The sequence below is a fragment of the Poecile atricapillus genome, chromosome 16, assembly GCF_030490865.1.
Source record: "Poecile atricapillus isolate bPoeAtr1 chromosome 16, bPoeAtr1.hap1, whole genome shotgun sequence".
Taxonomy (NCBI): Eukaryota; Metazoa; Chordata; class Aves; order Passeriformes; family Paridae; genus Poecile; species Poecile atricapillus.
This window is the reverse complement of record NC_081264.1, coordinates 3,461,114-3,476,696: the sequence shown is the minus strand read 5'-3', so window position 1 is coordinate 3,476,696 and position 15,583 is coordinate 3,461,114. Positions and strand designations below refer to the sequence as shown.

Genomic DNA, 15,583 nt, shown 5'->3' with positions numbered 1-15,583 from the left:
ATTTAAGTGCTGTGAAATGGCAGATTTTATGAAAACTGATCCCAGATTCAGAGAGAGAAGTGAGTTAAATTTGCCCATAGGGAGGCAGCTCAAGGCAAGACAAAAGTGCAGTTTCCTAAACCCTTTTAGCTTCAAGTACTTATTAAAAAAAGAATGTGGTTCTGCTGCCCTCCAAACAGGGACAGCCCTGAACACAGGGCTATGTACAAATATTTCAGCTGCACAACATAAATAAAAATGTATTTTACATTTTTTGAACATTATGTCAAGGCTGGACAAGATCAGGGGAGAGAATAGAAGAAGGTCCTGCAAACACTTAGCTATCAGAAAAGTTGATATCCAAGCCACAAGAAGTAAAGTTTATTTATTTACCTGAGAAGCAAATGCTACCAATTCTCCAGTGTCCATGTGTTCATCCAATTGTTGCAGCACAGTTTCTTTCTTACAGGTTGATAATAAACCCTTGTGAAAATATGTTACAAAACATTATTATTCTGTGATTAAGGCAGGAACTCTCCCTTCAGAACAAATATTTGATTTATTCAGAAATTTTTAGAAATTCTGGGTGCAAGCACAGAATTATCAAACCAGGATCTGTGTGCTTGGACTGAAAGTGTTGCTTTTAACTCTCAGATGGTGTTTTGCTGTAGCTGTCACAGGATTTTTTGACTCAGTGCCAGCAGGCTGAGTGTCTTACACTTAAACTGTGATTTGGGGAACCCTTTCTGAGTGGAACTTTCATGACTGGAAGTCTAAGAATTTAAGGTACCTTTACTGGTCCCATTTTGCTGGTGACAAATATGAAAACAGCCTCTAATGCTTCATCTGGGAGAACAATGCAGAGCAGAAATCATGGAAACAAATGAGAAGAGACAGGAAAATGTCAAGGATTGTGAGGATGTGGCTTTAAGGCAGAAGGTTTCTATCACAATTTGTGCATATCAGACATCTTCCTTGGAGGTCAGGAGCTTTCAACTCGACACCCTTCCAATGTAGGATTCAGTACTTTCCTTACAATCTGCTCTGGCTTGGCTATTACTGTTTTGTTTTTTTTCCCATTAGTTTTATGGGTGGGATCCCATAAAACATCCTAAAATTCTCTAAAGGCAAAGTCAGATGACAAAGCTACTGGGGATGACTGAACTTTTAAAACAAAAAAGAAGTGTTCACATGATCCCTGTAGAAGCCTTTGAGGGTGGCAAATGTTGAGCATTTATCAGCAGGGATGTGTTGAAGTTAACTGGAATTTGCCTTTAATCTGCTCTGATGAGCAGGACACGCTGAAGGACATTTTCCTTGCAGAGACAGGACACAAAACTTCTGATTTACCTGAATTTGCTGCTCTCTCCCTTCAGAGTGAGGAATGACCAAAAGGCACCCCAGGGCAAAAGCTGGGAGGTCCAGCTGGGTGTATTGTTTAGCAATTCCAACCATATCCAGGTCAGCCAGGACAGGACACCTTCAGGAGAGAAGTTCTCAGCTGTGATTTGTTTAACTGCATGGCTCAGTGCTGTCAGCAAAACTGCCCTGAGATTTGGAAGTCAGGTAGAGCAACACATTTCTACCTCACATTAATTTCAGAAATGGCCAAGCAAATTGAAGTTTCACTGAATACAAACTCATGAGGATTTTCTAGCCTGAAAAAACTCCCAAATCCAGTTTCTCTTTCTAAGCAGCCTGTTTTGAGGGGAATTGTTGGCCACCTGTCTAGAGCAGAGCTTTGGTACAGATGTGTCTGCACAGTAGTGTAGGCTCCCTGTCCAGATAATCTTTAGGGTCCCTCCCAACCCAAATATTTTCCATTTCTGAACTAACTTTGGTTCAAGTCAGGCTCTCTGAGCTCCTGGTGGGTCTTTTGAGCAAGTCAGAGCATTGTGGTGAATGAAATAATTCAGCAGTGTGTTTTTTACACTGCAAAGGCAATGCAAGTCTGGTTTATGCACAGAATGTTCAGGAGCAGTGTTAGGTCAGGACTGGGAACTCACCTGAGCAGGATCACAAAGCACTCCCGGCACTCCTGGAGCTGTTTGGGACTTGGTGGACACGAGGCTGAGAAAGAAAGAGAAGAAGGTGTAGTAAATCTACCACCAAGTTACTCCAGGAACAGGACAGGGAGTTGCAACCTTACCTGTGAGAAAGGGGGACAGGACCACATTGCGCCAGGCTCGGCTGAAACTGGGAATCTGGGGGCAACAAAGTTTTTTTTCAAGTTCCAGCCAAAACCAGGTGTAACCAAGTGTGTTATAAACACAGACACCCCAACCTACTGCACCTGGAAGCCTGTCAATATTCCTTTTTATTTATCCTGGATGAATGGTTCCCTAACATTGCTTTCCTTAGCTCAGAGTCTAAGATTTAGGCATATTCTGTCCAATGTTTACTGCTATATTGCACTGTCATAGAAATAATAGGAATTCAAAAAGAATCTTTTCATGGCTGACACACAAACACTCCAAATTCCTGTCAAGTGAAGAAAAAGATGGGGAGCCAGACAATGTTTGCTTACCTCCCATAATGAAGGAATCCCAGTAATTGCAACCAAAACTCTTCTTAGATACTGAATCTGGAAAAAAAAAGTCCTTTGGTGTTTCTGAAGATTTGGCAATAACCTATCTTGCATTTAGCTTGTTTTGTCTGCAGAATGCAAAAGAGTTTCTCAAGGTACCCATGTTCCTTTGACACCTATGGAAATTTGCTTTGTAGTTTAGTAAATTAAATTATCAAGCACACTGCCAGGTACATCTGTTACCTCCTTAGGCACCAGCAACTTTACATAATATTTGACAGTCACAGGCAATTAGGATTCTGAATGGCAACAATCAGGATTTCCATCATCATAAATACATTTCAGGGGTCATGTATATATGTACACACATGTAAATACATATATGCACAGTTTGTATATATTTGCACACAAGAATGTGCCTATTATGTTATAAATTGATAACACTATGAAGAAAATTTTCAATTTGTTACTATAGGATTTATTCTGAAAGGCTTTTAAAAAATGGAAGTATAACAATTTAAGATCAAAATTCAAATTCCTCAAATCTTCACCAGTTCAGTATCTCAGAGCTCAAAGTAACCACAGTTTATAGCTTCTTGTTCTTCACAAATCACTGGGTAAACCCAGCCTTTTTCTCCCCTTGCTGCAGGAATTTATCCTTAAAAATTCCTTACCATATTGAAGCCCAGGAGTTTCTGTAGGAGGCCATTCCAGAGCTGGGGATCATAGACTTTGTATTCCAAACTCAGCTCTGTCACCAGTCTCACAGCCTGAAGGGGAGCAAGGACATGCTGCATTTTAGCAGAAATTCATCCTCTTCAAACCTTTCCAAGCCACTTCCAAAATTATTGTACACATGGGAGGAAAAAAACCTAAACCATCTACATGTGGTATTTTATTTTCTAATTTAGGAAGGGCAAAGCTTTTATCTGTCATTTCCAGAGTATATTGAAGAAAAATGATTAGAAGAGCCTGTGCTTTGCAGAGGTGTAAATTCACACAATGTGTAACAAAATTTACAAAGGATTTAAAAATCCTACCCTGGGTTCGTGACTGTGGTTCTTCCATAGCCCTTTAATCATGCCTTCTTTAGGGCTCTTGTGGAATGATTCATAAGTGTATGCAATATTCAAGGTCTCAAACTCTGCCAGGTAAATGCAGCACTTCAGAAAATACCTGTGAAAATAAACCCCCCAAAGCAGGAGTGATGTTTGTATTTTAATCCATATATCCAAGCTCAGGATAACAGTGAAAAGTGTCCTTCTGTTGCTTTAATATGTAAAAAAATTCCTCTTACTTGACTTTCTCAATGGGTTTCTTGAAGAGTGATTCCACAGTGTCGGTATCTGCCAGGTAGAGCAAACACCTGAATGCTCTGGTCCTGTGAGCAAACGTCAGCTGAGTGTCACCAAAGGGCTGAGGGGGAAAACACAGTCCCAAAGTTACAACAATTGTCTGAACAACTAGGAAGGATCATCCTAGGTGTGTTTATAACCCCCTAGTTTTATAGATTTCGGACTATTAATATAGGAAAGAAAAATATTTGTGATATACAGTATCACAAATATAATTTAGTATAGAAAATCTGGAGGTTACAGTTCTGCTGAGACAATTTTACCACTCCGCTTTCATTCCACCCAAAGTGAGCCAATGTCTTCCACCAGCTTAAGGCACACTCTAGAAAATGTTTCATGAAGTTGTTTCAGGTAATATCAGTAATAAGTTTAGAAAACCCAGAGTTCAAGGGCTGTTCTTGAGAGTTAATAGCAGAATTCAATGAAAATCACAGTTTTAACCCAAAGGTTGGTGAAGGGGGGAAAACAGAGCTCATACAAATCACAAACCATCCAAAACACAGATGCAAAGGCCAAAAATTGAAGCTCTTGCAGTTAAGCAGATGACATTTGACTTTAGTAAGAGGTAAAAAGCTAAAACAAGAATTTAGCAACTCACAGATGTGTCAGATGCTGTAATTGCAAAAAGCATTCTTGAACTGTAATCCATTGGGTGAGACTGAAGTAGGTAAATAACCCTGCAAAAATGGGTTTGTTTTTAATGCAGGTACAGCTACTGAAATACAACACATCAAATGTCATTTAAATGTAAATATTTCACTGTCAGAAAGAGAGCAAGGATAAGATACTTCAAGGATATGAAAAAGGAAGGGAAAAGCTTCAAAAAGCTACTCTTAAGCACCTACAGATGTAAGTTATTGTCAGTGGCATTTTGTGGTATAAATAAATACTGGATGATTCAAAAGTGAAGTCAGCAGAAAGTGAAAATAAGAACAGTGAGTTCTGAATCACACCCCACTGTTAGATTTCTTGAAAAAGCCATTTTTAACTGGCAAGTTAAAAATAATTCACCACATTACAGGTAAGACAACACACACACCTTCGGAGTTCTTCATCCTCCTGTACATCTCCAAAGATTTCTTGGGTTTTCTTTAAAAAGAAATGAAAATTTAGATGAGTTTTCCACATTGTTTGGATAAATAGCTGGGCCATATCCCTGCTTAAAGCAGTGTTTGATGAGGCTGATCTATTTACAACTGCTTTACTACTTCAGGCTGCACTCATGGGAGGGTTTGATTCTCTACACAGAGAGAAGGAAAAGCATTTCAAATCCTTCACACCACAGACATTGGTGTGCTATTTTAGGAAGGTTTTAAAATCTTAGCTTCATGAGTACTGCAGGCAACTTGTACAGAATAGCCTCAGGTTTTTTGAACAAGTGATGTTTAAAAGGCCCATATTTTATATAACTGGTCATTTTCTTTCAAACCCCAAAGTGATGACTTACCCCTGGGGGTGGTGTGCTTGGACACAGCCATTTGGTCAGCAGTTTGTCACAAATTTTGTTCATATCCAAGTTGTTAATCTCAGCAATCTCCTTGGCTGCCACATGGATATCTACAGGAAGAGGTGCATGCAATGTAATATCCAAACCAGGACTGGGGTTTTTAAAAAGAGCTTCTCTTTGCTCCTTTGAGCCTGGATGATGGAAACTCACCTGGATAATCTCTGCCAGCTGGATTTTGGAATCTCTGGTCTATGCTGTGGTGTTCATACAGTAAAACAATCAGATTTGCTGGTTTCCCAATAGATTTTAGATGCTCCCCAGTGTTCAGGTTATTTGCAATCAGGACATTTTCTGTTGCTGCTCTCTTATACTGCAAGTGTAAGTTCCTCTGGAGGACTTCTGCTTTCTCATGTTGCTCATCCTTTAACAAAACACAGTTTTACATAAAAAAAGCCTCTTTTACTCAAAAGCACAAGAAAAATAATCTTTTTACAGACTGGACAGCAGGATCTGCTCTTCAGAATGTCCCCACGCTTGTACCCACAGGTATTTTTTCTGCTAAGGGGATTAACCACATTGCTCTAGCTAGGAGAAGTATTTTGAAAAAAAATGCAAAGCTACACTGTGAAAGAGCCAAATAAAATATGTACAGGTAGGTAAAATTAAGAGATTTTGAGGTAAAATGTAGAAGGAAAAAAGGTTAATATTAAAATTCACGGCTGCTCAAATTTCAGTTTAATTTTGGCATAATTCTCTCTGATCATGTGACTAAGTGCAGAGAACTATTTAGGGTTCTTTGTGCCTCAACAACTCCATAGGAAGTTTGGATTTATCACCAAAGCTGAGATTCACCTTTCCCTGTGAAAGGTGAATAACAGCTAAAGAATCTTGGAAGAGTAAGGAAAAATTAATAATGCTATTGATCAAAGCTGGATCAGCTCCCACCTCATTCTCCTGCAGCAAAAAAAATGCACATAACAGGAGGAAGAACAAATTATTCTTCCCTAAAACTGCCCATTTTTTGTCCAAGCTCCAAGAACACCAAGCCTGATTTTTGCAGAGTTTTTTTGCAGAAGAATGTTCTAGGACAGACTAGATTCTTCTGGGGGTCACTTCCCCAAAAGTATTTCCCATATCAGGGTTGGTTATGGTACAATTTACACACCACTGCCCAAAACACCAAAAATTAACATACAAACATTAGTATTTTGTAACTTTTGTAATAACTTCACAACAATCTGCAAGCAGTTTCCATTACCTCAGCTGTAGTACTCTTCAGCCACTTCTCAGCCAGATAGAGACAGAATTTCAGTGCCTGGACATGGTCAGGACCTTTTTAATTTTTTAAGAAAAGGAAGGGAAAGAAGTAAACAAATTGAGTTTTCATTAATCCTTCTTACACTATCTACTATATCAATTTTCTTTCAAAGAATTAAAAAAAAAGAGTAGAAGCTATTTAAAACACCAGAAAATATTTTATGTCTAAAGAGTAAAAAAATATTATTTATTTGGATTCAAATAGAGGAGAAAGTGATTAAATTGGGCTTAAATATTAGCTCTTGATGGAGAACTTGTCTGAGGATGGTGTGAACATGGAGAAACTTTTGGCAGGACAGCAACTATGATATCAAATGGATGTTTTTCTAACCTATTGCTCCCAATTGGATGCAGGAGACAAATTCATTTTCATCCTCCAACTTTGCAGGGTGTTATTCAGGATCAGTGAACAAATGTTTGTTCCCACCCTCACTCTGCTTGTCCCAAGCCTGTTCTCCCCCATTCCTTCCCCATCCCATTTGCAACTCACCTGTGGGGAATTCCTGGGCAATCTTGTGAGCCATGGCCACAGCCCACTCTGGGTTGACTATGGACAGCAAATAGGACTGAAGTGCCTGCACAGTTTTCACAGTTTCCTTGTTAACAACAGAGGTGCAGCCACTGGTTCTCATTTTGAGTATTTTTGGTTTCAGTTTTTTTTCAAAGACGTGTCGAACTGCAGACATGTGGAAAGTATCCAGGGAAACCTGGAAAAATGGTAGAGTAAGAGCTGTCAGAGCTTCTACAGTGAGGCCAACATCATGCAAAAGAAAGATGGAAACTTCTCTTTTTAGGGTGTGGGGGAAAAAGATTAAAATCAATTCCTTCAAGCTGTTACTTTACCTTCATTAGTTTGGAAATCAACAGAAGGGTTGGGAAGGTTTCCTCACTGAGCTCTGCAGCTGAAAAGGAAAAGTTGCCTGTGAGAGTCTCACAATCCACTCAGCTCCCTCTGTGAAATTAAGCACTTCCAGTTTATTGGTGGATGGGGACCTCCATTGGGAGAGAAAGGATCTGATCCTAATTATCCCCAGTGGGCTGGAAACTGGGATATGTGGATGAATTTTAGAGGTCTTAGAGGATTTGAGGACAAACCCTGCAGTGTATTTATCAGCTCCTCTGGGCAGCAATTTGGGAGCACAAGAAGTGCTTTCAGAAGTAGTTGTGATGAAAACTGCATTAATGAAGAATTACAGTTAATATACAACATAAACTGTGGCACTTTGAAAGTCAGAGATGGCAGAGAAAGGGAATTTGAGATCCTGAACTTACATATAATGTTCCAGAAACACTGGCCAGTTCTGAAGAACAGCAGGTGAAAGGGCAGCCTGGTGTGAGCAGCTGGAGACAAGGCAATCATCTGCTCCAAAACATATTGGTGTTCTAGGTCCACTGGTGGAGAAATCCTTGTGTAAGATTTCAGATGTTTGAGGAGACTCAAAGCCTAGGAAAACAAAAAAGAAAAGAAATCAGAAAATATAAATGGCTGAGAAATTACTATAAATCACTCTTTAAAGGCTGTTTTCTGAGGGAAAGATGTGTACATGGAATAATTTAATTTCAACAGTGCTGAACAGCTCCATCAATAAATAGACAAAGCAGAATTGGGGTGCCATTAGCAAGGTCACACATCTGGACACACCTGGCTCAGCTGGATGCTGGTGTTCTTCTCATCAGCACTTTGGATCACTCTCAGGACAATTTCCAGAGTTTCATAGTCATAAGGATCCAGCTGTTCAAAATAACAATCTGTTTTATAAGATCTTACATGATTTGTCTTATAAAAGCATACAAATGTGTTGATTTTTTTCCAATTTTAGTACTAATTGCTGTTTCTTCAGTGTTATGTCGATATAGCACCATGACATAATTCTCTAAAACACTTTCTTAAATCCTAAATCCTAAAATAAGGCAGCAGGATTTTGCAGAAAGACCAAACAATTCAAACAATTCTGCTGAAAACAAACCCCCAAAACCCAAAAACCTCACACTACAAAAAACCCCAACCTTCAAAAATACAAAATGAAACCCCAATCAAACAAAACCACCTCCAGCATATCATTTTTAGCCTCCAACTATTTTTAATATGGAATTTTTCCAGTGTACTTAGAAATTACTTTTTTGTTTGATTTTCTGGCTGGTTGTAGAGAAGCAGAAAACTGAAACTTAACATTTACAAGCTGTAAGAAAATTTGGAAAAAGCACAACCTTTTCAGTTTCTGTGGAATTATTATTATATGTCATTCAAGTGACATGCAGCAGTTTTTAGATGCAGATTCCAGAGAGGTGGCTGTGCTGTTTTTTTGTTTCTGTCTTTATTTGACTTTTTTTTTTTTTTTTTTTTTTTTACCTTGTACAATATTCCACTGAGGCTCATGACCAGGTCTTTGGTGCTGCTCAGCAGAGGAATTATTTTTAGTGCTCTAGCCAGTAATGTGGAATGAGGTTGCTTCTCACTGCTTTCTGCAGAGTCATCTTCAACATCATTTGAGTTCTGGAGCAGGAGGGTTTCAATGCAAAGCTGCAGTGCAGCATCACTGTCCAGCATGAAAGTGCTAGGAAAAAACAGAACATGATTTTCTCTGTGAGCTTTGGTGTCATCAAAGATTTTCTTTCCTTAAGAATAAATCAATCCAAGGGCAGGATGTATTCTGAATAGCTTTTTTTTTTTTTTTTTTTTTAAAGGGAACAGTTTTAATTTTATATTAATTAGGATTTATTTAAAGCAGACAGATTTCAGTGGCCATGGTTGTTTTTACAGCAATTGTTTTAATGGAATCAGTACCTGCAATAATTCAAGATGAGATCTGTGTCTACTTCTGGGTTTTGTACCAGCACTCTTATGAGTTCTTTCTTCCTTATTGGTGGCTGTCTAAACACAGTCTCAAAAGAAATCTGCAGATAAAAACAAATTTATCTTCTTAAGAGAGTCTTTTAGACAACATCAAGACTAATTCCTTGCACAGTGAAGCTTTGACTCCTTTCAGTTTCAATCCAGACACTTTCAGAGCAGGGAAAAGCAGTAGATTTGCTGATTATCCCCTGTGACAAATAATACTTAAGAACTTAGATTTTCTTTTGCAGCCCCCTCAATTATTGCATTTTCATTTCTGATATTTACTTACGCAGACAAGCAGAATGAAAAATCAAAAACAAAACCCCAACTTTGCTTACATTTGAATGGGAAATCTGTCTGAAAACTCATACACATCTCAGATTATATTAATAACTGATTAGTTAATAAAACCCTAAAATAAGTAAATAAATAAAAACTTACACCAAATTTACCAAGCTGGATACCCCATTCTGCATCAATAACCAATTCCTGGAATTTTCTCTTTTCTTCTTCCTCACCATATTGGTCAGCAAGCTCTGCTCCCACCAGAGCTACTGCCTAGAATGAAGGAGAAGGGAAGTGAATACAAGTCTAATAAATAATCTGAAAATCGGGAATCTTGAGCTCTAAATCCTTAGAGGAACTTCAAACAACTCATAAATGATCCCACAACTGTGTAAAATGAAAAGAAACCTCAGAGGTGTCAGGGCTACCCCACCTCCTGAGCTGGCAATTCAAAGGTGCTTTAAAATTAACTTTCTCTAAAATATTTTCCTAGCATTGTAGAAAGTAATACAAAAGGTACTTTTATCCAAAATATAACGTAGATCTAAATTATGATGGGACCTGAAATAAATAATTTCCAGCTTTGGAATAAGTCATGATGAGACTGAAAATCACATTCATATTGACAGCAACTTCCCACTGTACAGAGGCAGCTCCTCTCCCAGGGCCCTAAATGAAGGATCTCTTTGACATTCTCTGTTTGCTGGAGAAGCTCAAGGCCTTGGGAATTTACCGAAACTCTTCTGTAATTCTGCCAGGAATTGTTTATGATCTCCCACAACTTATTGAACATCTCTTCCTTGGGCAAAATGGTGCAATAGCCCATGGCCAGGTTCTGATCGATGACACGAGAGTTGAAAACCTGTGGTTTGGGAGGAAAAAAATGATAAACTTTAGGAATTTATTTAATTTCTTCAATAGGTCTCTTTGTATCAAGTGCAACACAGGAAAAATACTCCATAATTTAGCTGTGTATTTGTTTTTTAAGTTAGGGAGGAAAAAGAATAAAAATGCGTTTCAGGATTTAAAATTTAAAATCTGAATATCCTGATGCCAGTCTGAAAGTCTCTTCCCTTAGTCTAAGCTGCCTTAGAAGATGGTAAATTGCAGGTTTTGCACAAAGTTTTTTAAAAACTCCCCCCACCTAGGAAAACTACCAATCTAAAACAAATCCAGGATTTCAAATGAGGTAGAGCATACCTACAGATTCTAAAGGCCTTTACTGTCATTTGGAACCCTAAAGGATCCCCTAAGGTGAAGCTTCCACTGTCCAGAATCTTCCAAGCAGAGCAAATTGAGCAGGAACACAGAACCCACAAGGGGCTCAAGGACTCTTTGAAAAAGGCTCTTCAGGAAGGTGGTTGAGACACCACTGCTAAAGGTGTTTAAAGATGTGGAGATGTGGTGCTCAGGACATGCTCTAGTGGTGGACTTGGCTTTAGTTTAAGGATTGGGCTCCCTAATCTCAGGGGTCTTTTCCAACTGAAACAATTCCATGTGGCTGCCAGGTAGAGCAGAAGAAAGTGGCTCCCTCACCCTTCCCAGGGGATTCTTACCTTGTGTAGTAAGTTCAGGGCAGAGTTCCTGATTACTGAGCTGCTCCTCTGTTTCATAGCTATGAGGAAGCTTCTGGTTTCAGTGAGTAGCAGATCGCTCTCATGTGACTGTTGTGAAGAAAACAGTACCTAATTAAAAATAAATTCTAAATCTTCAACTTCTTGTCATTTACAGTATAGTAGGAGATGCTACAGTAATCGTATTTTCAGATTTATTTGAGGCGTTACAAAGATTTCTTCTAGATAGGAAAAGGATTTCTGTTTTCCAAGTGCTTTTCAATTGAGGTTCTTGAATATTCTACTTGTGACTTTTCCCACACTAAACAATGGTAAAACAACATGAAAGAACAGAGTAAACCATTAACACTCATTCTAGTCTCTGCAGGAAGGGCAGAAATAAAAGTTCAGTTCTGAATGCACCTTGCAAAGAAAGAGGACCATGAAAAACAGGGAAGGAACCACGAGCTCCTTTCACAAATTGACTCAACATCTGATCAAGTGGTGCTAATAGAAGGTCATGATGGGACCCTTTCCCCTGCCTCCCAAATCCTTAGAGAACCACTCTAAACTTGCTAAAAGTCACCTTTTCACTCAGGGCCAGATCTGAGGTGTTTGAAATGCCATGCTGGAGGCAGGAGCCGAAGGCACAGACCGTGAGCTGCAGGGCCAGCTGGAACTGGCTGCACTCCAGCAGGTTCTGCACTGCTGCAGAGAAGGGAGATCCAACAGGCAGCAGGAAGTTGTGTCCTGTGAAGTATTTCAAAAACAACCTCAGAAAGTAATTATGAAGCATATTGTTCTTGGAGTTCATATAGAGCAGTTTCTCTTTTTTGTCATAAAAGTTATGACTCGGGATATACCTTAGTTCCCTTTAAAACATAAATTCTCAAGGTTTTTAACTTAATACAGATTCCCATTTTAGTCCAAAACATACAGCTTTTTTACTAGTTGTCTTCTTGGACGGGCCTTGATGATCTTCACTCACAGTGGTAGAACTTTTGTCCTGAAGTACAGGTTTTGAGGTGCTCAAAAATCCCACGGTGGAATGGTGGGAATTACCACCCAAACTGGTGATTTCTGTGTTGAACCAAACCACCCCCTAAAATATGGCTGTAAGTGGAACATTTAGGCACCTGTAAAAACCCCCTGTGAGTCAGTCATGCTTGTGTAGGGTGAATTTAAACCTCATGTTTTCCAGTGGTCTGTTTAAACTTTCATTGTGGTGGATCTGCCCTCATGCCCCTGGAATTGGGTGATTTTTAAGGTCCTTTCCCACCCAAGCAGTGTGTGATACCTTCCATGAATGTTCTGTGTGCCAGGCTTTGAGACTCCAGGGGGTACAGCTTGCCCTCTGAAAGATAGAAAATGCTCATCAGCAGAGTGCCAGGAACTCAGCAACACCAGCAAGTCTGGGAGAACCCTGAAAATATCACAGGACACGACATAAAATAGAGACATGTGAACCCCAAGAGCCATTTGCTGCTATTTTTAACTGTGCCTGCTCAGAATTTACTTTCAAGCAGGGAATATCTCTCAGACTCACAAAGGAATCCAACAGTTTTCAATAATTACTGTGTGTGCAAATCCCTTGGATGAGATAGTCAACATTAAACTCTTCATGTGTGGAAAGATGAACCAAACCCAAAGTCATCTTTCCATTCTCTACCCTGTGATGGGTATTTCTACCGTGAGTTTGTCTGAGATTTCTGAGGTGGTAATTTCCACACACAAGACGAATTATTTATATTTCTAGATAAAAATCAATAAGAAACATAGATTTTATATTTTCTCAATATTAAGAAGAACAAGCTTACCATAAATAGGCACAACAGCAGAAGTGAGTTCATATGCAACAGGAAGAGAGGTCTGGGGATCAAGGACTATCCCATCTTCTTTAAAGAAATCATCATACGTCCACTCTTTATAAGGATCTTTATCTCCTCCAGAAGATGTTGTCTAAGTAAGAACATTGTCAAAAGTACACACAAGAAAAAGCAGAGTTAATGAGTCCACTAACAGGTTTCTGTTTTGGAATACAGGAATAGAACATGATGTTCTATTTGAAAGTAGTAATTCTGTTAAATGGCCACTGGCAATAAATCCATTTCCTACCCAGAGTGGCGACGTTTGTCTTTCGTGTTGCAGTCGTTTAGTTGTAAAGCCAAAATGTACTCATATTCAATTTAATGGAGGCTTTCATAAACATTCTTGGCCAAATATTATAAGCAAACATTTTGCAAATGGACCATTTTCTAGAAAAATAATATTTAGTGGATAAACAAGCTCAGCCACTCTGCTCTACTCCACTCCAGCTGTAAGAGCCCATTCATTTCAAGTAGCCTAAAGCACTGCTTGACCTAAACAGAAAACAAAGCTGCTATTCAAGAGCTTGATCATCTTAAACTTTTACAGAACTCTTGGGAAAGCTTCCACATAATACATTCATTTAAAAACCAAACCCTCCCTGCCATACTTTCAAGTCAGCTCTCTGCCAGTCCTGGCAGGAGCTGTTTGATAAAAATCACTATTTTCAGCAGGATTTATTATACTGAAATGTAAGTGGAGAATGCTACTTGTGCTTGTCCCACAGCTGCACTGCTTTCAGGACTCAAATCAGTTTATTCTTTAAGCTGAAGAACACACAAATTCTAGGAAATTTTTATTTGTGGATTTTTTTGTTGTTGTTGGCTTTTTGATTAAAGAGTGCCGGAGAAATGAGAGGGAAAATAACACATAGAGTGAACAGCACAGAAAATACCTCTGCTGTAAATTCATAGTTGTCCATTTGGCACTGTCCATAAATTTCCTTGGCAAGTGAAGTATATTTACAGAGTTCCAGACAATCCAACACTAAATCTATAAAAAATATTAAGATCATTAGCAGGAATGGAAGGTTTGTCTGTCCAATTAAAAGGAAACAATATTGCAGCACTGATTTTCATAGATGCAGATCTAGAAATTCACTTGGTTTTCAGGTTTATTGAACACTGCTTGGAAAGCTGAGCTCCCAGCATGAGGGAAATGGGAACAGGATTTACCTGGACTGCACAGCGTGGCTGCTTGGCCAGCCAGCTCATGGATCACTGCTGGAAGATCCATCCCATCAGGAGTGATCATTGGAACATCAGCTCCCAGCATATGGCAAAGCCTTTGACACACTGCAAACAGCAGCTTCCCTGTATTTCCATTCCAGCTCTTTTCACAGAACTCCCTATTAAGAAAGAGAAGGATGTTAAAAAGCCAGTAGTTCTTAGGGCTTTTACATAATTCTGTTCTAATTGTTTAACTAAAACAAAAAAACCTTTCCTTTGCCCTACATAACTCAAAAAAGTGGCAGAAACGGTTCAGAAAAGCCCATTAAAAGTGATGATCTTGAAAAGTTCTGCAGTTTTACCTGCATATATTGACAGCCACTTCCACTTTTCCATCATCCAGGGCTCTCAAGGCCAATTTTTCTCCCAGTTCATGCTCTGAGACTCTCAGGAGCAAAGCCAGTCTGTACAACCTGGATTCAGTGGTAGGGCTTTTGGGCTTGCCACATTTTGAGTTACAATTTGCTGCTTGCACATTTCTAGACTTGGATGCAGATCTGACACGTTCATAAGAGCTTATGTGATCCTCAAGAAGAGCAGATATCAGTGAAGGGTTCCTGTATTCCTCATCTGAGAGAAAGATATCAAAATACTTCTGCAATGACAACAAAAAAAAATTATATCTTTGTATCCATGTAACTTCCTTTAAATAGCTTTTTTTTACCTGCTGTCCTGAGATCTTAAAAAAATTTTACAGCTCTCTATCATGAACTCTTTGAACTATCAACAATCAAGGCTTTAGTGAGAGTATCTAATTTTTGGTTTAAATAGACAACTGAGTTCTAATTGGGAACTTCTCCAGACTAGATTAAATTGCTAGATTAGCCTTAGAATCAATTTGAAGTCAATAATTAAAGCAACATTTTCATGCAGGTCGTAAATACAATTAGTTTTTAATATGATCCATGTGATAAGAACAATTGGAGTAGCTACAGTAAATCAAAAGGGATTTAAAACAATAAAAATACCCACCTGCAAGGTAGCAAGTGTTTCAAACATCTTTAGGTTTTCTTCACATTCACATTTCTTCACAGGATTGTCTGTTGGAGGAGAAAAACAATTACAATTTGTTTCCATTTACACAAGGAAGAGATAAGATGTTGAAGTTGTACCTTTACCTTTTTGAATGCTGAACCAGAATTTAAGGACTTCCACCAGTGTCTTAGTCATAAACATTTGTGTTTTTTGC

The 15,583-nt window shown here is 38.8% G+C and overlaps 1 protein-coding gene across 1 annotated transcript in view; it reads right to left on the bottom strand.

Annotated features, from left to right (window-relative positions):
- The window catches only part of KNTC1 (kinetochore associated 1), a 30,618-nt gene that overhangs the window by 2,250 nt on the left and 12,785 nt on the right, over positions 1-15,583 (bottom strand). The window contains exons 31-60 of the mRNA XM_058851632.1: positions 15,513-15,582; positions 15,367-15,434; positions 14,697-14,989; positions 14,341-14,513; positions 14,061-14,158; positions 13,117-13,258; positions 12,597-12,653; positions 11,886-12,049; positions 11,303-11,410; positions 10,480-10,608; positions 9,903-10,019; positions 9,411-9,520; positions 8,976-9,180; positions 8,268-8,357; positions 7,898-8,069; positions 7,469-7,527; positions 7,116-7,332; positions 6,567-6,640; positions 5,519-5,729; positions 5,309-5,418; positions 4,901-4,950; positions 4,460-4,538; positions 3,804-3,922; positions 3,547-3,682; positions 3,181-3,276; positions 2,507-2,563; positions 2,129-2,183; positions 1,986-2,049; positions 1,330-1,459; positions 373-462 (exon numbers count right to left, since the gene is read on the bottom strand). Coding sequence (XP_058707615.1) covers positions 373-462; positions 1,330-1,459; positions 1,986-2,049; positions 2,129-2,183; positions 2,507-2,563; positions 3,181-3,276; positions 3,547-3,682; positions 3,804-3,922; positions 4,460-4,538; positions 4,901-4,950; positions 5,309-5,418; positions 5,519-5,729; positions 6,567-6,640; positions 7,116-7,332; positions 7,469-7,527; positions 7,898-8,069; positions 8,268-8,357; positions 8,976-9,180; positions 9,411-9,520; positions 9,903-10,019; positions 10,480-10,608; positions 11,303-11,410; positions 11,886-12,049; positions 12,597-12,653; positions 13,117-13,258; positions 14,061-14,158; positions 14,341-14,513; positions 14,697-14,989; positions 15,367-15,434; positions 15,513-15,582 — 3,543 coding nt within the window. The remainder of the gene's footprint in view (positions 1-372; positions 463-1,329; positions 1,460-1,985; positions 2,050-2,128; positions 2,184-2,506; positions 2,564-3,180; positions 3,277-3,546; positions 3,683-3,803; positions 3,923-4,459; positions 4,539-4,900; positions 4,951-5,308; positions 5,419-5,518; positions 5,730-6,566; positions 6,641-7,115; positions 7,333-7,468; positions 7,528-7,897; positions 8,070-8,267; positions 8,358-8,975; positions 9,181-9,410; positions 9,521-9,902; positions 10,020-10,479; positions 10,609-11,302; positions 11,411-11,885; positions 12,050-12,596; positions 12,654-13,116; positions 13,259-14,060; positions 14,159-14,340; positions 14,514-14,696; positions 14,990-15,366; positions 15,435-15,512; position 15,583) is intronic.